A 23776-nucleotide genomic window follows, 5' to 3' on the forward strand; every position below is an offset into this window, starting at 1 on the left:
TGCGTGCGTGCGTGCGTGCGTGCGTGCGTGCGTGCGTGCGTGCATGCGTGCGTGAGAGAGAGAGAGAGCATATGTACATGTGTATGAGCATTTGTTCATTCAAGCATGTGTGCACATGTACAAGGGAGTGTGTGCACACACATGTGTGTGTGCATACACGCAGAACCAGAGGACAACATTGAGTGCCTTCCTCTAGCGCTCTCCATGTTATTTTTGAGTTAGCCTTTCTCACTGAACCTGCAGCTCACCCTGTCTGGGAGGCCGATGGGTGAGTGAGCTCCCAGGGTTTGCCTGTCTCCACTTCCTAATGCTGGTGTTAGAAACGTGAACAGCCAGCCACACCCCTGACTTGCACATTCTCAGTGTCTGTAATTACCATGAAATAAACAATCTACAATCATAAGCAGGTCTAAAACGTGCTCCTAAGTTCTGCACACCTATCGAAATGCTAACGGTCGACACAGGTCTGCTCTGTTCCCTGCTTTATGGCATTTCACTCAGTGCTACATAAACTGTCAACACTTCCCCTGAACTCTTATCAAAGCAGGCACTGAGCAGCCAGGATGCTAAAGATAGTCACATATAGTGGCACATGTTTATAATTATAGCATCCCAACCTCATTCCAGAGGAAGATTTCTGTAAGCTACCAAGTGGTACCCTGTCTTAAAAAAAAAAAAAAAAAAACCACTCAAGCCAGGTATGATACAATCCCATATATTCTTGCCATATAGAATGAAGGATCTAATGTTTCAAAGTCAGCCCTTGTGGTATAATGACTTCAAGGTTATCCTGGGCTATACACACACACACACACACACACACACACACACACACGCCGGGCGTGGTGGCGCACGCCTTTAATCCCAGCACTCGGGAGGCAGAGTCATTTCTGAGTTCGAGGCCAGCCTGGTCTACAAAGTGAGTTCCAGGACAGCCAGGACTATACAGAGAAACTCTGCCTCGAAAAAAAAAAAAAAACAAAAAACCAAAACAAACAAACAAAAAAAACACACACACACACACACACACACACACACACACACACACGGAGTCCAGAAGAGGGCACTGGATCCCCTGAAATTAGAGTCACAGTTGTGAGCCACAGTGTGGTTGCTCAGAACAGAACTCAGGTCCTCTGCAAGTGCAGCCAGTACTTTTACATGCTGAGCCATATGTACAGTTTGAAATCATTCTCAAGCTTTTCAAGCCAAACAGCAGAAACAAGAATAAAAACCAACCCTGATGCGGTCTCCACAGCAGCCACTATAGTCCCCCGCCCCCTGCAGTCTTGACATCGAGTCACCAGAAGAGCAATTACCTCCATCTTCGTTTACCCAGTAGAGGAAAAGATTCATTGTGCCTACTTCAGTTATCTGGTTGTCCTTGCCGTACAGCCACAGGACCTGCTGACAGCCATTCTCCATGGCCTCACACTGAGCCAGAAGGGAGGCTCCATAATTGCTAGGGAGAGAGAGAGAGGGAGTTAGTTTAAGACTTGAAGGTGGCCAAGATGGCTCACTTCCATCAAGGGCCTGACCTTACATCTTCAGATCCCACAGGGTGGCAATAGTTAACCCACTTCCATGATTTATCCTCTGATCTCCATACATGCACTGTGGACACACCAACGGGGGGAGAGGGGGGACCAATTGTTCCAGACACTGGGACAGGAGGCACATGTCTACCTGAGTCTTTCTCTTTCTCTGCCAACCCAAGATTACTATAATCCACTTATAAATTTGGAAAATTAGTGGTCTTATAACTTGGTTAAGGAATACTTGACATTGTCTTGGCTGGGAAAACCATAGGCTATACTCTGGGTTGAGGCTCCAACAAACTGACTGATCTCCTCCAAAAACTTTCCTTAAAAAACACTTCTTCCCTGGGCCGGAAAAGGGCTCAGTGAAGGAGCTTGCTGCCAAGCCTAGTGACCTGGGCTTGATCCCAGGACCCACGCAGTGGGAGGAGAGAACTGAGTCCCATGAGGGGGTCTTCTGACCCACCATGCATGCCCTGGCACATCACATCAACACACGACACACAAATGACTTAAGTACCTGTAGGACAGACAAACATGGATGTTAAAAGATAAATGCTGCCCTGGCAGAGAGAGGAGGGGAAACAGGATTTGAGAACTAACCTGGAACTCAGGCTGGGTATGAGCCAAGTGGTCAACTACTCAGGCTAACACATCTCCACTCACTCTCAGAATGCCACGAGGTATGAGCCTAGTGATCAACTAACTACTCAGACTAACACATCTCCACCCACTCTCAGCATACCACGAGGTATGAGCCTAGTGATCAACTAACTACTCAGGCTAATACATCTCCACCCACTCTCAGCATGCTTGGCTTCTAATCGTTGGGAAAGGCAAAGCCTCACTGAGAGTTAAGAGAAGTCTGCCAACCTCGGGCTTATTTACTTAAATACTCTACATTGTTTTCTTTGTGTTTTCTCTCTCTCTCTCTCTCTCTCTCTCTCTCTCTCTCTCTCTCTCTCTCTCTCTCTCTCTCTCTTTAGTGGCTTCAAATGGGAGTCCAAAGTGACCTGGTTTTCCTATTCCCCAAGCATGGAGACCACGCCCACACATGACTGGAGACCACGCCCACACATGAAATGGTCAGCCCATGCAGTCACGCTTTTAGCTTCTGAGCAGGATTTGGGAACCTTAAAGCCATTGCAGAATATTCTCTCCCTCAGTGATGTCCACACCCTCAGGCTCAGAACCTGTGACTGTGTAAAGTCACTTATGTCAAGGCACCCTGCAGGTGGTATTAATGTCTCCAAGTAACCTTGATGTCACCATGATAGCCCAGGGACAACTTGGACTGAGGGAGACCACATTTCCCCACAGGAAGGTTTGGGAGCAACTTGCAATGGGAAAGAGTGACCAACTTTGAAACTGATACAGGTGCCATAAAACCTGGTTGTTGACATGGGCAGAGAAGGGGACAAGAAGTGACAGACTATAAGCCGGGCGTGGTGGCGCACGCCTTTAATCCCAGCACTCGGGAGGCAAGGGCAGGCGGATTTCTGACTTCGAGGCCAGCCTGGTCTACAAAGTGAGTTCCAGGACAGCCAAGGCTATACAGAGAAACCCTGTCTCAAAAAAAAAAAAAAAAAAAAAAAAAAAAAAAAGAAGTGACAGACTATACAAATAACAGAGGGGCTGGAGGGCNAAGTGACAGACTATACAAATAACAGAGGGGCTGGAGGGCTGAAGAGGGCCACTTCAATATTCTCTCCCATGAGGAGACACACTCCACATTGGGAGTCCAAGCATATATATTAACAGCTTCACACATGCACGCTGCTCAGAGTTTGTTCTGGGTTAACCTCCCTGCCATCTCCCTGGTCTACACCATTCACACTTCACAGGGTTTAAGTCCAAACATTAGAGAATGCAGTCAGAGATGGCAAGAAACAATAACAAGAGAGGTGCAGAAGCTGGAGAGACATCTCCGTGCTTAAGAGCACTCGATTCTCTTGCAAAGGAGCCCAGTTCAGTTCCTAGCACTCACACGGCAGCTCCTGACTACCTAAAAGTACTCTTCTGGCTTCCAAGGGTACCAGGCAAGAGCATGGTTCACAGACTCGCACGCAAGCAAAGCACTTGCTTTGAAGGCTGGTTTGTGTTAGCTCCACCCCTCCCTGTGAAGCTTGCTGGATGCAGACAAGGTGTGAGGTGAGATAATATTAACTTGGTTTTCTACTGTCTTCTTAGATCACGGGCTCTGTGAATAAGGCATGCCTAAAGCTCACTCAGTCCCTGCCTTGCTCACTGGCAACATGAACAGTAACACAAATATGCACTCTCGGGGTGTGTGTGTGTGTGTGTGTGTGTGTGTGTGTGTGGTGTATGTCATGTGTATGTGCCTATAAAGGCCAGGAAAGAGTCTCAGATCCCAGGGAGCAGGAGTTACAGGTTGTTACCAGCCTGCTGACACAGGGGCAGAGAGCTTAACTCAGGATCTCTAGAAGAGCAGCAAGTGCTGGTGACTGCTAAGCCGGGAGGCTAGAATTAATTCTGTAGCAGATACTGCTCAGGTGAGACGCAACAGTGTTGCATACACAAAGACAGAGGAAGCTGACCTGAGGCGCCCAAGCTACACTTTTCTAGAGAAGCCGGTCATCTATAAATGCTCTGTGAGGGGTGGGGAGCACATGGGGCTTGTGGGATACCTTTTGCATCTTGCTGCCATCAGCCTTCATATCAGAGGCCTATCCCTGGGCAATGACTTTCCTAAACCTCTCAGAACATCACTGAAAGTCACTTTCCAGGAGCATCTCTGTATGTCACCAGTTGATTCAGACCAGGGAAAAGTGTGGGGTACTTGCTCCTTCTATTGTATCCACCGAGGGACATTCTGAATCCAGAGCCAAGTCAACCCTGAAACTGGCCAGCACATCTCAAACGCTCTTTTGTTTCCTGCCAGCTACAGATGGCCCGTGAGGCTGGCCAGGCAGAGCCAAAGCAGGGCTTTCCTCTGCCCCTTCACAGCAGGTGAGCCTGCCATCTGTGGCTAAGCAGACAGTGAAATAGTCACCTTTCCAGACAGGGTTCCCTGGAGCCAAGTGAAAGCATCACCCCCAGGGCCAGTCTCTAGCTGGAAAGGACACTGGCTCAAGTCACTGCTCCACGCCCATGCCACACTGCTGCCTTAGAGGGGCCACAAGCAACACCTCCAATAACTAACATGTTTACAAAGCTAAATCTTTTTTTTTTTTTTTTTTTTTTTTTTTTTTTTTTTTTTTTGGTTTTTCGAGACAGGGTTTCTCTGTGTAGCCCTGGCTGTCCTGGCGCTCACTCTGTAGACCAGGCTGGCCTCGAACTCAGAAATCTGCCTGTCTCTGCCTCCCAAGTGCTGGGATTAAAGGCTTGCGCCACCATGCCCGGCTACAAAGCTAAATCTTAAACCACAGACAGCTACTCGCTTGTAAACTCTACCGAGCACACGGCCATTGAAAGCACACAACTGTCACTCTACAGGAAGGACACACGGACCAACTTACCCGCCCATCTTGCAGTCTCCAGTCCCACCTTTCCAGGCTCTGATGTACTTTGGATTGGCCCACAGAGACACCGGAGTAAAAGATCCACTCGAAAAATAAGGTCCCACGGGGCTCAGGATCACAAAGAGTAGGGCTTTGGAAGGCTTCTTGACGCCAAGAGATGGCTGTAATAGAGAGACCATGCCTCTGTAAACAACAGTGAGACATCCTTCTTAAGAGTCTAAAATAGACCTGTGTCCACATCCCAGAAGGTCACCCAAACAAAGCTTAGTGACGCAAAGCCTTTTAAAGAATATACTGAGAATGGGTATTTAAATTTGGGTGTGGGGGATAAAAGGATGAGACACAGAGGCCTCAGTGGATAAATGCTTGTTTGCTGCCACACCTGAAAAGTTGAGTCTGATCCCCGAGCCTCACGTGGTGGAAAGAAGAGAGCCAACCACCACAAGCTCACCTTGTAAAACCAAAACTGGGAAGGCTGGAGTGTAGTGGGATAGCATTTGCCTAGGATGTGCAAGGCCCTGGGTTCAATCCCTAGCACCATTTAAAAAAACAAAAAAACAAAAAACAAAGAAACTGACTTGCTTATGTCGACTCCTGGAAAGCAAGCTGACCAGTGGTGGTCACAGACAGCTTCCTGAAAATTCTAAGCTACTTCCCAGACTGATGGTATTTCCGTCACAGCATTTACCCAGAAAATAACTATGTGACTCCTTGGCCTGGTTCCTGCCAGTTGGATCCTACCTGACCAGAAGTCAGTGCTGCTACTTAGAGCAGACATTCCTAAGCTGCACAGTGGCATCCGGGCTCCTGAGTACCAGAACCCTGAAATCTGTCTTCCCAGAGAAAGAGACGGAGNCCAGAGGGGAAGGAAGCATCCTCCACTCTCAGCTCACTCTGTAGCACTGAGAAACCGAAAAAAAGAAGACCTGGGCTTGTATTAAAACTCCCCAAATAAAACTTTATGGAAGTGTTTATTTGTTAAAGTCCAGTACCAGAGAGCAGAACAGACATGACAGTTACTATTCACAAGGGACAGTGTCCTCACTGGTTGGCTGTCGACAGCAGCTCACACATTCATACTCACATATACACACTCACTCAGATACATACACACACCACATACACCCACCCACATACATACGTACACTCACACACATACATTGGCACTCACACACATTCACACACATACACATACAACACATACATACACACACTGTCTGTGGGTAAGGATATCACCTGAAAGCCCCCCACCTCCCTCTATCAGGAGGACCAAGCAGGGCTCTGAGCCCCTAGAATAAACTGATGGTAAACTACATGACTGAGTCAGAGAGACCAGTCTGAGAGCAGTGGGGCTAGTTTGAATATGGTTGGTTGGTTGGTTTTTGTTTTGAGACAGTCTCTCTACATAACCCTGGCTGTCGTGGAACTCACTCTATAGCCCAGGCTGGCCTCCAACACAGAGATCCCCCTGTCTCTGCCTCCCAGATGCTGAGATTAAAGGTGTTTGTTCTTTAATAGGAACGTATTTTCTCGCCCTGCAGGATGAAGAGCTTGAGAACTCTACTGTCTTCTCATCTGGGAGGGAGACTGTGCGCAGATCCACACCTGGTTTGTCCCAGCTCTGGGGGAACCATCTTATCTCTGAGAGTTTCTTCAAGGGTGAGACTGTGTGGGCAAGGAGTCAGACGGGAGATAACTGAGGAAGTCTACCTCTTTGAGGCCTTGAAGCTGCAGTTAGGATGTTTCTACTGTGTCAGAAGCAAAGGCAGCCAGGGAAAGGAGGCGCACTTTCCTAGTTGCCACACACAAACACCAGTGAGGGTGTGAGGGCTCAAAGAACCCCCAGCTCCCCGTCAAACACTCCCATTGTAGCTCTCAGTCTCTCTTCCCTTTGGGGCTTTTCTAGAAGCTGGGAGGAAGACATACCCTAAAAAGGGAGACCCAATCCACACTAACCCAGGGGGAAAGGAGTCACTTTATCCAATAAATATGCCACCTGCCTTATAAATAACCAAAAAACATCTTTTAAAAATAGCACAACTTGTCAGGAAAAGGAAAAGGGGTTAATGGGAGGAGATTGGTCCAAATATGTTATAAACGTGTATGAAATGTCAGGAGACCCCTTAGGTATAATTAGCATAGACTACTGCAATGTAAAGTTTCAAAATCCACAACCCAGAACTCAGTGGGCCGCTCCTCATTATGGTCCATACTGCTCCAGGCTCTCTTTGAAATGCATATTCTGCTTTGCTAGATAAACTGCCTCTGAAGTCTTTCTTTGGAGAAGAACCCGGAGGAATTTCACTGGTGGCAGCACCTCACATCTAGAGGGTCTCACCTGGCTGCCTTTTGTTCGGTTAAGGATGTGATTTCCTGCCTGCCATCTGTCATTCCTCCCCTGCCATTGTGAGCTGACCCTCTGTAGCCATCAACCCAAATAAACCCCTCCCTCTGCCAGCTGCCTTGTTCACGGTTTGATCACAACAGGAGACTAACCAACTCAAATGATAAGGAATCCAGAGAGACCACTCAGATATGATATGCTAGCTGTTATCTGAAGGCCACATCTAGCTTCTAAATTTCTGAATGAATTGTCTGTCTTATGTACAACCTAATAGTACTATGTCCCCTACCTCATGAATGCTGGTGCACACACACCAAGTATTTTATACAATTGCATTATANAAAAAAAAAAAAAAAGGTAACAGTAGCTACAAATTAATAATTTTTTTCTCTGTGCTAAATTTCACCTCATTTGGGCTGGGACGTTAGGATCTGTGAGGGTACACAGTACAGAAGCAAAGGTGAATTCCTTTGTGTGCGTGTGCTTTCCTGACCTTGGTAAGTTAGTTTGCATTTAGTCCACTAGGGGGCAGCAGCGAGCACAGATGGAAAGACGCAGAATTCGACACAGCCATCAAATCTCCCGCTGACAAAGCATCTTGATGAGTCGCTTCATTCATATCCATATCCTTAGCAACAGCTAAGTTATACAATAAATAGCATTTGTTAATGCTGGCCAAGGCTGTGCATAGGAATGTATTTTCTAAAATTTAATCCAGCTCCACTCACGACTGCAAACCTGAAGTTCCTCTGTGGACCATCGATGGCGTAGGAACCTTCCATAGCTTACATCCATTGTCTCTCCATGAAAAGAATTCATTGAGAGGGCTGGAGCACCGGCTCAGCTCTTCTTGCAGAGAACCCAGGTTCAGTTTCCAGCAACCACATGGAATCTCAGTAACTCCAATTCCAGGGATCTGATGCCCCCTTCTGGCCTCAAATGGGCACAGCACCCATGTGCACAGATAGTAAAATAAAAATCAAATCTTCAAAGAACTCACGGACGTTCCTTGGAGAGCAAGTGGGGAGAAAGTCTCCATGCCGCTTCAATACTGAGTCAAAATTCAGTCTAGGCTTCAAGAAAGATTTGGTGACAGGCATTGTCCCACTACCACACACACACACACACACACACTCAGGATCCCTGACTTAGCCCCTTGCTCCAATCCCCTGTTCTACCCTGAAAAGCAATTTAGATATCCTGTGCTCCTATTAAGTGAATTTTATTATGTAATGCCAACCGAATGACAGACAAGGATAATAAAGGTGTGCTTCTTATTAACTAGAAGAAAAGCCACATAACTAAGTAGGGAATAAGGATGTCAGCGGCCGGTGGACACTGCAAATGGCCTGTGCCAAGTCTGTTTGTCTCAGGAACATTTCAGCGTGGTGGGTTTGTTTTAGCTTTGGGAGATGGGGCTAAGCAATAACTAGACCCATTAGTCCTCTGCACAGACAAATGGCCCTTGGGTGTGGTGAGAAACAAAGGCCGCTTCTTTCTGGGTCACCCAGAAATCCCTTCACAGAAGGGGGGATGTCACGAGTTATTTGAAGGGTGGCAGAAAGGAGTCAGTGAACTGAGAAATTCCATTAGTCTACAGTGTGGCCTCAGAGGCAGGGAGCAGGGCAGCCCGCAAGTGGGAGGACAGTTCCGACCGAAGCCAACAAAGCAAATAATAAGGTGGCTGGGTCCAGAGGAAGACCAGCTCGCTTGCTTTCAGAGACTTCTGTTTTAAAAGCTTTCAGAGTTAAATGAGAAAATGGAACCATGTCTCATGCCTATCATCTCAGCACTTGGGAGGCTAAGGCAGGAGGATTGGGGGTCAAGGCCAGTTTAGCTGCATAAGATTTTGGGGCTGAATAAGTCTAGACGAGGAGGAGGAGAAGGAAGGAGAGGAAGAAGAGGAAGAGGAGGAGGAAGAAGAGGAGGAGAAGCAGCAGCAACAACTTAGAGCTGGAGAGATGCCTAGGTGGGCTATGAGTGCCTTCTGCTTCTAAAGGACCCAAGAACAGTTCCAGCACCCAAGTGAGATATGCCTTACAGAAGCAGTAATTCCAGTTCCCAGGGATTCAAAACCCTCTCCTGACATCCCCAGTCATAAGGCAGGCATGTGCTGCACACATGTACACACAGACAAAGCACTCACACACATATAATAATAATAATAATAGACATAATCAATACAGTAAGTACCCAAGACCTTCCCTGAATGCACTTGCCGCTGCCTGAGCTCCATCCCCGATCATCATGACTTGTCACTCAATTCTCCTCCCTCTCCACCTTCCAGGTCCTCTCCTGCCCTCCCCACCTCTATTACCAACTGGATTATGTCCTCTGAAGTCCACGTTGAAGCCCTGACTCCTGCATTAATGACTTTTCTCACTGCTATAAGGAAGAAATAGCATAGGGAATGTGGGTGTCTGGTCTCTGGGTCCACAGTCAGAGAGCAGGGAGAGGGATGGGCACTGATGCTCAACACCATTTCCCTTTTGTTCAGTCAGGGACCCAAGCCCGTGAGTCAGTACCACGACATTCAGGACAGGTCTTCTCTACTCAGTTAAACCTCTCTGCTAACACCCTCATAGACTCACTCAGAGGAATGGCTGCTAGGGGATCGCAAATCCAGTCAGGCAGAGAGTAAGATCACAGCTCTGGTATGACTGTCCAAAGCCACAGGGGCTTTTAGGTTGGTGCATCATGGGAGGTCACAAGAGTAAAGCCTTCCTGCCAGACTTGGGTCCTTATAGAGAGAAAAATCCACAGAAACTCTCCCTTATGGGCAGACAAGGGCCAGGGAGGACCACCTGGAAGGAAGGTACCACCAGAAGCCAGCCACAATCAGGCATGGATGCCCAGGCTCCAAAACACTGCAGTTTGAGCTGCTCAGTCTGTGAGAGAAAGGCTCACAGATCTCAACTCTTGGTCTCCAGATGGTAGAGATGTCTGGAAAGGAGATGGAACCTTTAGAAGATGCAACTCGTGCTAGAGGAGCCAAGTCAGACTAGGCAGCAGGGCTGTGGGCTTTGAGGGTTTATAATCTGACCCCAGTTCCCTCTCTCCCTTGTGCCAATGGAAATGTGATCTACCAACTTTCTGCCCAATGCCACACCCTCCCTACGTGATGAGCCCCATCCTTCAGGACCTCACATAAGCTAAAGTAACCTCTTTCTTCCCCAAGATGCTTTTGCTCACGGTATTTAATCATAGCAACTGAAAAATAATGAACTCACTGTGGCACTGTGACAAAGCAGCCGGTCACACTAAGACTCATCCCGGCGGCATCCAACATTGGAGCCCATCTTACACATCCTTTAGATGTCACTTCAGGAGCAAGTGCCCCAGCCTGCGTGAGGTGCTGTGGTATGTGGTTCTCCAGCACCCTCTTGTCAAAGGCGGACTAATAGACATCTTCAATCTACTCATTTCTTTCTGTTTTGATAACCAGTGTCTCTCCATAAAGCAGGACCATTTTTATCATGCGTGTTTTGTCTACATGTATGTAAGTGTACTGTGTGTGTGCCTGGTCCCTGCAGAGGCCAGAAGAGGGCTTTAGATCCCCTGTAACTGGAGTGACAGATGGTTGTGAGCCACCGTGTGAGTGCTAGAAACTGAATTCAGGTCTCTGCAAGAGCAGCCAGTATTCTTAGCCAGTAGCCATCTCTCCAACACCATTATTCCTGATTTTTATCAAATATTTGTAGAAAAACAACCAAACCTTAGTAAGACATTCCTTGTAGAAAATGGGTATAGAGATGGGCACGGAAGCAAGCAACTGTAATCTCAAACACTTGAGAGTCTGAGGCAGAAGAATTGCCGTTTGGTCAAGTTCAGCCTGGGCTACAAAGTGAGTTCAGGCCCATCTGGGATACAGGAGACCTTGTCCCACACAAATAACATCAAAGCCACTACATCTGAAGGTCAGCCAGCTCAGGGTTCCATTGCTGACCTCCCACAGGCTTTGCTATTAGAGAATAGCTCTGTCCCGGTGGGCTCAGGTGATGAGTCCCTGGCTACTTTTCGAGGATTCTGAAGGGCACTTCTGAGAACAGTGACTTCACACTTAGACTCACAAATGTCCCGCAGGGTGAGCAGAAAAGGACAAAGGAGGGCTGGCAACTTTTCTCCACTGAGGCTTCACCTCGAGGCTAATGACACCTCAGAGAAGCCAGGCCCAACACCATAGGTGTACTGGCTGGCTTTGTGTGTCAACTTGACATAAGCTGGAGTTATCACAGAGAAAGAAAGGACACTCAATTGAGGAAATGCCTCCATGAGATCCAGCTGTAAGGCATTTCTCAATTAGTGATCAAGGGTGGGAGGGCCCATTGTGGGTGGTGCCATCCCTGGACTGGTAGTCCTGGGTTCTATAGGAAAGAAAGCTGAGCAAGCCAGGAGAAGCAAACCAGTAAGTAACATCCCTCCATGGCCTCTGCATCAGCTCCTGCTTCCTGCCCTGTGTGAGTTACAGTCCTGACTTCCTTTGGTGATGAACAACAATGTGGAAAGTGCAAGCTGAATAAACCCTTACCTCCCACACTTGCTTCTTGGTCGTGATATTTTGTGCAGGAATAGAAACCCTGACTGGGGCAGTAAGATGTGCAAGGTGCAGCAGTGGAAACAGGAGGATCCCAGCCTCCTCCTCCTCCACTGCCTGCTCCCACTCCTCTTCCTCCCTCCTCCAAGTCACCAAGCTAAGCTCCTGCAGTTGGGAAACAGGTCTGTGAGCAAAGCTGCCTCCTGCATTACTGACACTAAAAAGAGGCCCCACCCTCCACCGCTCAAGTCACTAGCACAGAAATGAAGCTGTCAGTGACACAAATGACAGGTATTACAGCCTTTTCCACTGAGGCTTCACCTCGAGGCTAATGACACTTCAGAGAGGTCAGGCCCAGCACCATAGGGTGTGTGAGGGTGCAGCATACTGACAGGAGATGTGGTCCTAGAGCTTAAAACTCAGTGTTAAAACTGAAAACGAGCCGGGCGTGGTGGCACACGCCTTTAATCCCAGCACTTGCAGAGGCAGGCGGATTTCTGAGTTCGAGGCCAGCCTGGTCTACAAAGTGAGTTCCAGGACAGCCAGGGCTACAGAGAAACCCTGTCTCGAAAAACCAAAAAAAAAAAAAAAAAGAAAGAAAACTGAAAACGAATGCCAAGGAAAAGTCAGATCATGAGGTTAGGACCTGAGAAACACGGCTCGGTAAATCTAAAATCAGTCCTAAGCAGAAATGCCCACAAGGTCAAGTGCACAGGGACACTGGGAAAGGGTCAAGAGGAAGAGAACACAACAGGTCACTCTCAGACAATGTCATTTGTTCGCTGTCCCTCACAGTCGCTGGCCCGCTCCTTTCCTTCCGGTGTGATGGGACAGGCTTGGGACAGGCTGAGTGACTATGTGGCTTATAAAACCCAAGGTGTGTGGGGCCTGCTCTGAGCTGTAGGGCTGCACAGTAAGAGATGGCTCATAAGACTAGGACTCTCCTCACTGCTCTGACCTTACCATTCCAACTGCTAGCTCAAGCTGGGTAGAGGAGAAAGCAAACAAAGCCAGATGTGGGGGGTGGGGATGTGCTGGCAATCCCACTCGGGAAGCAGAGGCAGGAGATTACCTGTAAATTTGAAGTGGACAATCAGGGAGACAGGCTGAGACCCTGACCCACCAAAAAAAAAAAAAAAAAAAAAGGATTCTGATTCAAGCCGCCAATCCCAGAAGTGGGGACGCTGGCCCAATAGCACTGGTATAAAAATGAGGCCAACCTGGGCTACTGCAGGGTAAATTCTAGGCTAGTGGGGCTAGGCTAATGAGAACTTGTCTCCTCAGGCTAAATAGTAATAACAAGTAAGCTGTTGTGTTTTCATTCCAAGACTGAAACATTCCATCCATCCCAGAAGCTCCTCAAGCTGTAAGCTAAACAACTCAAAACAGTTCCAGGGTGCCCCTGATTCAGGACCGCCACCCCAACACTCTGGGCTAGAGCAGGCAATAAAAGCTGAGAATCTGTCTCAGAAAAGCTAAGCTGCAAAGAAGACTTGGAGGCCCCACCAGCTGCCGTGGAAGCGGAAACCAGCTGTGGCAGAAGCGGAAACCAGCTGTGGCGGAAGCGGAAACCAGCTGTGGCGAAACCAGCTGTGGCGGAAGCGGAAACCAGCGGAGCCGCCTGGGAGAGATTTAGATCAACTGTGAGGCACGTGGAAAGGACTGGCCAACCTGCTGCGCTGCCTGCAGGCTGTGGCGTGCTCCAGGTCCCCAGCTTTGGGAGCTGTCACCTGTGCTGGGGTGGGCTTGTGATGCAGCTGTCTTTGAGTCATTTCTTCTCCAGCAAGTGACCCCTCACCCATATTCCTGTAAGGAACAATGATGAGACTCACAGGCTCACCATGCTGGATTTTGGTGGCATGTGCTTCAGTCTGTTATGGGCTCCCTATCTGCTATGTGTTGTGGCTCCCCAGGAAAAGGTTTGTCAGCCAAATGACAAGTCCCTTACTAACTTCTAAAGTTAAGACATCTCCAAAGAGGCCAGCTAACCAAGGCTGGGTGTGAGGGAGCCAAGGGCACAACACTGAGAGCAAAGACCACGGCAAGGCACGGGGGCAACAAACTACATAAAGAGAAGACATGGGTAGGAAGCCCCCAAAACAGACATTACCAATCAAAACCTGATGTGCTGTGAACAGGCACTGCAATCAATATGGAATTGATTCATCCAATGTGGAACTGTGTAATGGATACCTGGGGATACAACTTGGTGTCTCTGCGGAGAAAGTGAGCTCTTTAACATTCACATGGGTGAGGTTTAAAGGAAATAAAACTTTAAAACAGAGGAATAACCAAGCGAAGAAGCCTTTAAAACACATTTAAAAAAATCAAAAAACAAAAGATGCGAACAGTGACTTTAAACTACAGTTAAATACTTGAGTCAGGCAGGTTACCCACACCTGTAGCCACCAACCCTTGCAAGCTGAGCAAGAATCAAGCCACAGGAGCCACGTGTGGGTACACACTTTTAATCTCAGTACTAGGAGGCAGAGGCAGAAGGACTTGGCGTTCAAGGCCAGCCTGGTCTATAGAGCAAGTACCAGGCCAGCCAAAGCTACACAGAGAAACCTTGTGTTGAAAGGACCTGGGTTTCATTACAGCTCCCATAGAGTGACTCACAACCATCCATTACTACAGTTCCATAGGGTCCAATACCCTCCTCTGACATCCTAGGGCACCAAGCACACATGTAGAATGTACATACATGTAGGTGTAACGCCCATAAAATAAATGAATGTGAAAGCAGTTCAATACTTGTTTCTCAACAGATGCCAATTACAGACAGAGAAGTCATCTGCAATGGATTTATCTTATAAAGAGTGGGTCTTGTGAGATAGCTCAGTGGATAAAGGCACTTGCCAGCAAGTCTGGCCTATCTAGCAGCCCTAGGTTTTATTATCCAACCCTTCCCTACCAGCTCCTGGTGAAGTACATTTTCAGCAATTTTTCTTCGAATGGGGGCCCTCTCTTCCTATTTTTTAGCAGAATTGCTAAGGATTCAGGATAATAAAAATAAAACCAAAGCCGGGCGTGGTGGGGCACGCCTTTAATCCCAGCACTTGGGAGGCAGAGGCAGGTGGATTTCTGAGTTCGAGGCCAGCCTGGTCTACAAAGTGAGTGCCAGGACAGCCAGGGCTNAGGTGGATTTCTGAGTTCGAGGCCAGCCTGGTCTACAAAGTGAGTGCCAGGACAGCCAGGGCTACACAGAGAAACCCTGTCTCGAAAAACCAAAAAAATAAAAAAAATAAAAAAATAAAAAAATAAAACCAAGCGCTCTCCCTGACAAACTTTCTACAGCATGACCGCATCTATCTCCAAGGGTCTGTCATGAGGGAGCCACACCCCAGAACTAGCCATCAAGGGAGGCCAAACATTACTGGGACAGGTGTGTACAGGGAGGGATATGTGTAAGTGCAGTGTGTGTGTGTGTGTGTGTGTGTGTGTGTGTGCTCACGTGGTGGTGGTGGGGTGAGTGATTAAAAAAATGAAAATTACCTTTGGGGCATACAAGATGACTCTGAGGATGAAGGCACTTTCTGCCAATCCAAACTACCCAAGCTCCATCCCCACAGCACACATAGTAGAAGAACCAATCAATACCCAAGATGCAATTCTGACACCCACATACATGGTGGCTCACACGCGCCCACTTATGTACACATAAAAATAAATTTTTTAAAGACTTTAAATTATATATATATATATATATATATATATATATATATATTTCCCCTAAATGGAGCCAGGCCGTACCTCAGTTCCGATAAACGTGGGGCGGATGTAGAGGCTGGCAGAGGTGGAGTAGGGAACCCATTCTTGGTCGATCTGTATAAGCTGAAGAATACACTCTAGGAGCTCCTCCTTGTCAAACACCTGAAAGGACAGAATCCCTAATGAGTTCCAGCAAAGGACAGAGAGTCAGACTCCCAGATCAGAGAGCGGACAGAAGCTCAATTTTCAAAACTGCCCCCATGTGGCAGTGCCGATTGGCTCCTTCAACAGCTTTTATTCACTCTTTCCTAACAAGAAACATCGTGAAAGGTACCCGTAATAAATGCTTTAGAAAAAAAAAAAATCTGTGAATCCCTCTGGAAAACTATGAATTATTCATAAGGAAAAGATAAGACGTTAGATTCTCTGAGGCTTCAAGATGGCTCAGCTCAGCACGTAAGGGCTCATGCCGCCAAGCCTGATAACCACATGGTAGCAAGAAAGCCAAGTTGCTTCTGAACTCTACACTCACCTCCCTGCCCCCAAATAAATAAATGAGATTTTTGAAAAAGATGTTAGATCCCTATTGACCATACTCCCATATCAGTTATACTTTTACACTCAAATGTAACAAGTTATAATCTTTATTTTAAAGTGGACATCTGTGGTCTCTTATCAATTATAGTTGGATTTTATGCTCAAAAATCAATAAAATATTATTACTTCTATTTAAAAATTGATATCTGTGAGCTCTTCTGTTCTCAATTATAACTGGATATTATGATCAAGTATAACAAAGCATCATGGCTTGTAATTTTAAAAAATAGATATCTACAACTTTAAGGTTTAAAACAACCTCTTACGCAGAAAACATAAAACATAAACAAACCACAAGGGAAAATAAAGATAAAATTTGCCTATTTGAAACTGAAACTCTGGCTTTTCAGATCAGGAAGCTGATGGTGAGATACCAATGAGGAATTGCAACAGGGAGGGCATGTTCTGAACTGAATACTGGTCACAAAGACAAGGGGACGTCAGCTTATCCCAAAGGTGACAAGTGTGCTTTGTAAACTGATCAAGCAGCTTCCACTCATCCACAGGCCAGAGGGGGACACTTTCAGAGACGTGATGTACTATGCAAGGTAGAACAGCACCACACACTAACTAGCATGATCACACTGTACTAGCATGATCACAGTGCACTAGCATGATCATGGTATACTAGCATGATCATGGTATACTAGCATGATCACACTCCACTAGCATGACCACAGTGCACTAGCATGATCACAGTACACTAGCATGACCACACTGCACTAGCATGACCACAGTGCACTAGCATGATCACAATGTACTAGCATGACCACAGTGCACTGGCATGATCATTACAGTGCACTAGCATGATCACACTGCACTAGCATGATCACACTGCACTAGCATGATCATGGTATACTAGCATGATCACAGTGCACTAGCATGATTATGGTATACTAGCATGATCACAGTGCACTAGCATGACCACAATGCACTAGCATGATCACACTGCACTAGCATGATCATAGAACAGGAGCATGATCATATTGCAGAGGTATCAGATGTGAGGATGGCTGGCTATTCAAGTAACCTGTGCCAACAACAAGTCAGGTCTTGGGGGTGCTGAGCAGAGATGAAGTTTAATCAATTCCATGACTGCATGGGCCAGGAAACCGCAGATCACTTTGCTGTCCTCCTTCTGAGTGGCCTTGGACAAGTGGTTTAACCTCCCTGGACTGGGTTTTAATTTTCTTCTTCGTACAGAGGTACTAAAATGTACAAATTAAGATGCTCAGCATCTTAAGGGGCTTGCCATAAACCCATGTGGTACAGAGAACTGATTCTCAAGGTATCCTCTGACCTCTAATTGAACGCATCACATACATAAGTCAGCATTCACTCTCATTGTCTGATGCAATTATTCATCAAAGATTTTTTTTGGATGTGAGAGCAGAATAACCATGAAATAGAAGGGAATGCAAATGTTCATACCGGCAGCGTGGTCCTCACAGCAGATCGGCACATTCTATCCATGTTGAGGTCCGGCCGGAACAATCGGATCTTGTTATCAACTCCCCGAAAGGCTTTCAAGCCTTCAAACAGCTGAGGAGAAGAGAAAAGTCTCAGAAGGTGACTAAGAGTTGCTATCCTTGGCCTTAACTGGAATGGAGAGGGGAGGGTGGAGGGGGAGCAATGTGGGAACAAAAAGGGAGTGGAAAGGTCCTTTCAGTACTCAGCCTGATCGGCTACCAGGACAGGACCATCTAAGGCATGCTAGTGCCACTCCACCACTCCTGCTCAGAAGTTACCTATGAATCTTGGAAGGCCAAGGAAGAGAGAAGAAGAGGGAGGGGAGGGAGAGAGGGAGGGGGAGGGGGGAGGGAGTCCACTCCTGTGGGTTGTCCTCTGACCTCCACAGGCACACCGTGGTGATCTCATGCCAGCCCCCCCCCCCACACACACACACACAAATGATCACATAGATACATGCAAACATGGGGACCTGAGTTCAATCCTAGAATCGACATAAGTGAAAGCCAGGCATGGTGGTACATACTTGTAATCCCAACTGCCAGGACAGACAGATCCCCAGAGCTTGCTGGATGGCCTGCCTACTCAATCCCAAACCAATGAGAACAAGGTGGATGGTCCTTAAAAGGCAAGCTTGCTCGCTCTCTCTCTCTCTCTCTCTCTCTCTCTCTCTCTCTCGAGGGGGGGGGGGTTGAAAAGGACAGATTTCTGAGCTAAAGTTCTCTGATGAAGGGACAACTAGGCTAGAGATACCACAGAGCTCTCCGTAACGGTGGAGAACAGGAATGTTGTGGATCCAGAACCCTGAATTATCTTTCTTTAATCTCATGGCCATTAATTACCCACCTGTGCTTCTAACCTCACATTGTTCCGAGCCAGAAGCTGAAAGGACGTCATCAGACAGCAGGACTTTCTACTTGGCCACCCTGTTACCCACTGTCCCCACCAGCACATTCCATAAATGCGTTGACTGGTAACCACTTCCACAGTAGACTGTGTCATTCAGGGCCACGTGATTCCACGCGCCCAGGCCAAGGCCACTCTCTGGCTCAGTATCACATGCCTCTTACTCCCTCTGGACAGGAGCTATGTTTCTTTCACACCACACCCCTGCCTCCATGAACAAGAAAGTTCCTAGGAGAAAAAGGCTCATACAACAGCCTGGACAAGGACACACAATGGAAAACTACCGCCTCCGAGACTCACAGAGGAACACTCGCTGCCCTTAGACCCCAGTAACCACACTCCACAGCTAAGATCTTCTCCCTGGGCAAGCAGGCAAAGAGTCAAGAGACATACACCTTCTTTTCTGGATTAAATTCCAAATATGTACTTTCCCAACATGCCCCGCCCAAGCAGCCCTGAGCCACTCTGCCTCAGTAGCCCCTTCACCCTCTTTCCAACCAAGCGCTGGTCAGGGCCCACCTCATGCAGGAAGTGTGGCTATTGACGGACAAGAGTGCAGAGCTGGACCCCACAGCTCCGTGTGTGATGGAGGCGCATGCTACGGACTGAGCTGTTTTCCTCGTCCCCAATCCAGTTCTCTTTTCCCCTCTAATTGAAAATAGATTCTTTCTTCTCACATGACATATGCTGATTACAGTTTCTCTCTTCTACTCCTCCCAGTTCCCTCTGACCTCACCCCCCTTTCAGTCTCTCATTAGAAAATAAACAGGTGTCTAAGCAATAACATAAGAAATCACAAGATAAAACAAAAGCTAACACATGGGACTTGGGCAAAATAAATATGAAAGAGCCCGATAGAAGGCAAGAGAATCAGACCCACTGGTTTGCACACTCAAGAATCCCATACAAACGCTAAACCGGAAGCCAGACGATAGATTCAGGGGACCTGGGGCAGACCCGTGCAGGCTCTGTGCATGCTGCCTCCGGCTCTGGGGTTCCTAGGAGCTTTGCTCAATTGATATAGAGGGTCTTGTTCTTCAGGTGTCCTCCGTCACCTCTGGCTCTCACACTTTCTGGGGGAGGAGGGGTGGGGAAGATGGTTCCCTGAGCCCTTGGAGGAATTAGATGGAGACATTCTATTTAAGGCAGAGTGTTTTTAGCTCTGAATTTCTACCCTGTGTCTGGCTGTAGGTCTCTGCACTTGTTCCCATCTGCTGCAGGAGGAAGCTGCAGGGGGAAGCTTCTGACGATGGCTGGCTCTGATCTATGAGTACAGTATTTTATTGCTACATTTAAAAACAAACAAACAAACAGTAGTATTTGACTTTACCTTAGGTCCCTAGACTGTCGGTCTCAGGTTCTTGGTCACCCAAGCAGCCCAACCTGATTCTTACTGAAGATATTTCTGGTAACTCGGTCTAGCTAATCAAACCTTATGAAGAAGCACTGTATTTTATTAGATCACTAATAATATGGAGAAGGTTGTGGCTTTCCGGCAGAATGACTGTAATTTGAGGGCTATTTTTGGTTTTGCGTGTGGAACAGAGTTTTACTCACACAAGGCAAGTGTTCCGCACTAAGCTACATCCCCGGACCTGACATTTTCTTAAAAACTGTGATCATAGCATTTGAAAGGCTGAGCCAGGAGGGTTGCTATGATTTTGAAGCCAGCCTGCCACCAATAATAATAATAAAATAATAATATGAAAAAGTCAAACTGAAATTTCAGTTGATGTACTCCAAAGCCCCAAATTTTTTAATTCTTCCTAATTCACCTCCTATAAAGGCCAGCAGGTCTCAGACTGTGGTAGCTATGCAGTTGGGTGACATAGCTTCAAAAGTGAACCCCATGGTAATTCTGAGCCCTAAGTCTGAGAATCAAGGGACCTAGAGGCGCTGAGGTTCTCTGAAGGGGAATGGTCCGTTCGCCTGTCATTTGATGCAAAGAGCTTGCCATAAATATAACGCAGCAGGCCACGCGACTAGCAGTCATCTGGGAACGAAACTAAGAATCGAAAGTTCAGACTGCTGTGGCAATGTGTACCTGTGTCCCCAGTATCTAGAGTTCAAGGCCAGCTTCAGCTATACCATGGACTGGAAGCCAGCCTATCTTTAGAAAAAAAAAAACAAGGTACTAAGGAGTTGTTCGTCAGACCCAAATGTTTACCCCAAGTGTCCTCCAAACCTAGAGCAGGCTGGCACAGAGAGGGGGAAAAAAAAAAAACCAGCAAAAACACTGTGTCCTTGAATCTCCGCTGGGAGGCAAAACATTTCTACAGACGTTACCACTGTTTATCCCATGTTTAAAATGCCTGTGGTAAAAATCTGAAGCCGGGAGCTGGTTCGAGGGCAGATTGCTCCCCAAGACTGTGTCTCCCATGCAAGGACTATCCGGGCCCTGCCCTGCTGATCTCCCCAGATCATTCAATCTGGAGCATTCAGGGTGGTCTAACCACAGACACCCCAAGTCCCTTCCTACTGAGTGTTGTGAGCACCGCTTTAATGATATGACTTCACCTTCCTCTCTCAGTGGGGCTGCCTGGGCTGTCTCTCCCCGTGAACCTGAGGACATTTTGCTATTCCTTTGCTCTGTGCTGGCGGAATAGCTGTCCCCCATCCAAGAGAGCACACGGCCTGGTCTATGGACTGTGCAGCATAGCTCACCGCAGCCGTTGTCTGCTCTCTCGCTCAGTATCAGGCATGGCTCTACAGCAGTGGCTCTCACAACCTTTGGGTCTCAGGCACCATGTGGGTGCTGAGAACTTTGCTACAGTCCTCTGCCAGATCAGCAGGTGCTCTTAACCCCCGAGCCAATGCTCCAGCCCTGAATGTGAATTCGAATGCTTCTCACTTCAGATCATTAAATGGGTGGATTCCGGGGTGTTCTGGTGGGAAATCTGAACTGTAAACACAAGTAGTGAAATGAAAATGATCTCTATAAAGTATAAGATCTCTCAAAGGCACAATCTTGGGAACCAATATTCAGAAATGAATATTTGATCCTGTTTCCTGTGGCCATTTTCAGTCTCTTGGTAGATCAGAATTTATCTCTGTGCCTTCAGTGTCCTGGGGAAAGCCATTCCATGTGAAGAAACCAGAATAAACTGAAATGTAGGGCCAGGGGGATGGGACAATATTCTGCATATCTGGTTCAGTGTGTATGGATCAGCAGAGGACCAAGAGATGGAGTCTCCAAACACTCCACGGTGAAGGAGCGTGCTCAATGCCATCCCACAGGCTGGTTATGAGAAAGCAGTTAGCACAGCGTCTCATCCTGTGACCGACCCTTGACAATCACTCAAAGATCTGAGAAAAAGCACCTAATAAATTAGTAATACTCATTGCTTTGGGGTTCTTTGGGGTTCTGTGGCCTAGCCTGTCCAGAAAGAAAGGCATAATCTAGGTTAGCCTTGGACTTTCAGCCCATCCAGTCTTAGGTTACCAAGTGCTGAGATTTTCACACACACACACACCACGTTTTACTAATATCACAGATAAACCAAGTCAACCTGCAAAACTAGCTCTGAGACTAGCAATCCACTTGGCTGCAGGAGAAGTTTGAAGATGTTTATGACAACCTCCAGCTAAGACAGCAGGACCTGTCCCCGACCCTAAAGAAGCTTGCAAGGCCAGAGAATCACAGCCCACGGGTAAGCACTTACTTCCACAGCGTAGTGCAAAACAGAGGCAGCGGGATGTATGGGCAAGTTTTCAAAAGGCTTAATGTGAGGTTTCTCCCATCCAGACGCAGAGGACCACTCCACCGTCAGCATGTGGTCAGTAAACGTAGCTCCAAAGACCAGCGAATCCGGGTCCGGCTTCTCCTTTAAGACAGTGGCTGGTGTGATGATGAGATCTTTGGCCTGTAGAGGAGAAAAGGAAAGTGCTTGGAGCCCACACTGCATGGGCTAGATGGTCCAAAGGCCCAATGTGAACACCATTCCTTGGTGATGACACGACCGCGCCCAGCACAGAATTTAACACTGGGGGGTCTGAGGACTCGCTGCAGTTGGTGGGGTGCTTACAGAAGCCCCGGGTTTGACCACTGAAAGACTGGAGGCAGGAGGTTCAGAAGTTCCAACCTTGTGTAAAAAACCTGACCCAATCGAGTCTCAAATAACAACCCCAATATCATACCGTTAACACTGAGAACCAAATAGACCAAACCTGTGCTCAGAGTTCAGTCAATTGTTCAAAATCTCTGCAACAGGGCCTGACAAGGTGACGAAGCAAGTAAAGACACTTGCCACCAAACCAGCAAACCTGAGCTTGATCCTAGGACCTACATGGTGAAAGGGGAAAACCAAGACCCCACAAGTTGTCCTCTGAGCTATACCCAAGCACCGTACATGCACCTCCCTCCCTAGCCCCCCACAATAAATAACTGCCATTAACAATGCAAAATAATAATAACCTTAGCGCCGGAGAGACGGCTCAGTGGAAAAGAGCATTTGCTGCTCTCACGGAGGACCCAAGTTTGATTCCCAGCTTCCCCATGGTGGTTCATAACCATTCTTTTTTTTTTTTTTTTTTTTTTTTATATGTAAGTACACTGTAGCTGTCTTCAGACACTCCAGAAGAGGGAGTCAAATCTCGTTATGGATGGTTGTGAGCCACCATGTGGTTGCTGGGATTTGAACTCCGGACCATCAGAAGAGCAGTCGGGTGGTCTTACCCACTGAGCCATCTCACCAGCCCCTCATAACCATTCTTAAATACAAAGTTCGTGGGGATCCGATGCTGTCTTCTGACCTCCACATGCACCAAGCATGCACATGATGCATGCACACACATATGTAAAGACAAAACACACTTTTATTTCAGAAAATCAAATGAATCTAGAAATACATTTTTTTTAATAAAACTCAATAATCCCTGCAATAATACGGTGGTATACGCCAGTCATCCTGGCACTCAGGAGGCTGAAGTAGAAGAAGAGACACAAATGTGAGGCCAGCCTAGGCAACAAAGTGAGTGCCAGGCCAGCCAAGGCTACACAGCAAGGCTAACTCACAAACAAATCCCTGCAATGGCTTCGGTTGTAATGCCATGAGAAGCAAACTTTAGGGGTGTGGGAGATGTGGTGAAATGATTCCTGATTCCCACCAGACCCCAGAGGAGCACTCCCAGAAGACACACAGCACTGCTCACAGTAGCAGGGAGCATCCTTCAGGGCACACAGCACTGCTCACAG

The 23776-nt window shown here is 47.4% G+C and overlaps 1 protein-coding gene across 3 annotated transcripts in view; it reads right to left on the reverse strand.

Annotated features, from left to right (window-relative positions):
- Positions 1 to 23776, reverse strand: part of Bcat1 (branched chain amino acid transaminase 1) — an 83003-nt gene that overhangs the window by 20915 nt on the left and 38312 nt on the right. For all 3 annotated transcript variants that reach the window (XM_021164869.1, XM_021164868.2, XM_029478949.1), the window contains 5 exons: positions 22245 to 22445; positions 17638 to 17748; positions 15652 to 15771; positions 5018 to 5181; positions 1320 to 1462 (listed from right to left, as the gene is read on the reverse strand). In XM_021164869.1, coding sequence (XP_021020528.1) covers positions 1320 to 1462; positions 5018 to 5181; positions 15652 to 15771; positions 17638 to 17748; positions 22245 to 22445 — 739 coding nt within the window. The remainder of the gene's footprint in view (positions 1 to 1319; positions 1463 to 5017; positions 5182 to 15651; positions 15772 to 17637; positions 17749 to 22244; positions 22446 to 23776) is intronic.

Source organism: Mus caroli, chromosome 6 (genome assembly GCF_900094665.2).
Source record: "Mus caroli chromosome 6, CAROLI_EIJ_v1.1, whole genome shotgun sequence".
In the NCBI taxonomy this organism is placed as follows: domain Eukaryota; kingdom Metazoa; phylum Chordata; class Mammalia; order Rodentia; family Muridae; genus Mus; species Mus caroli.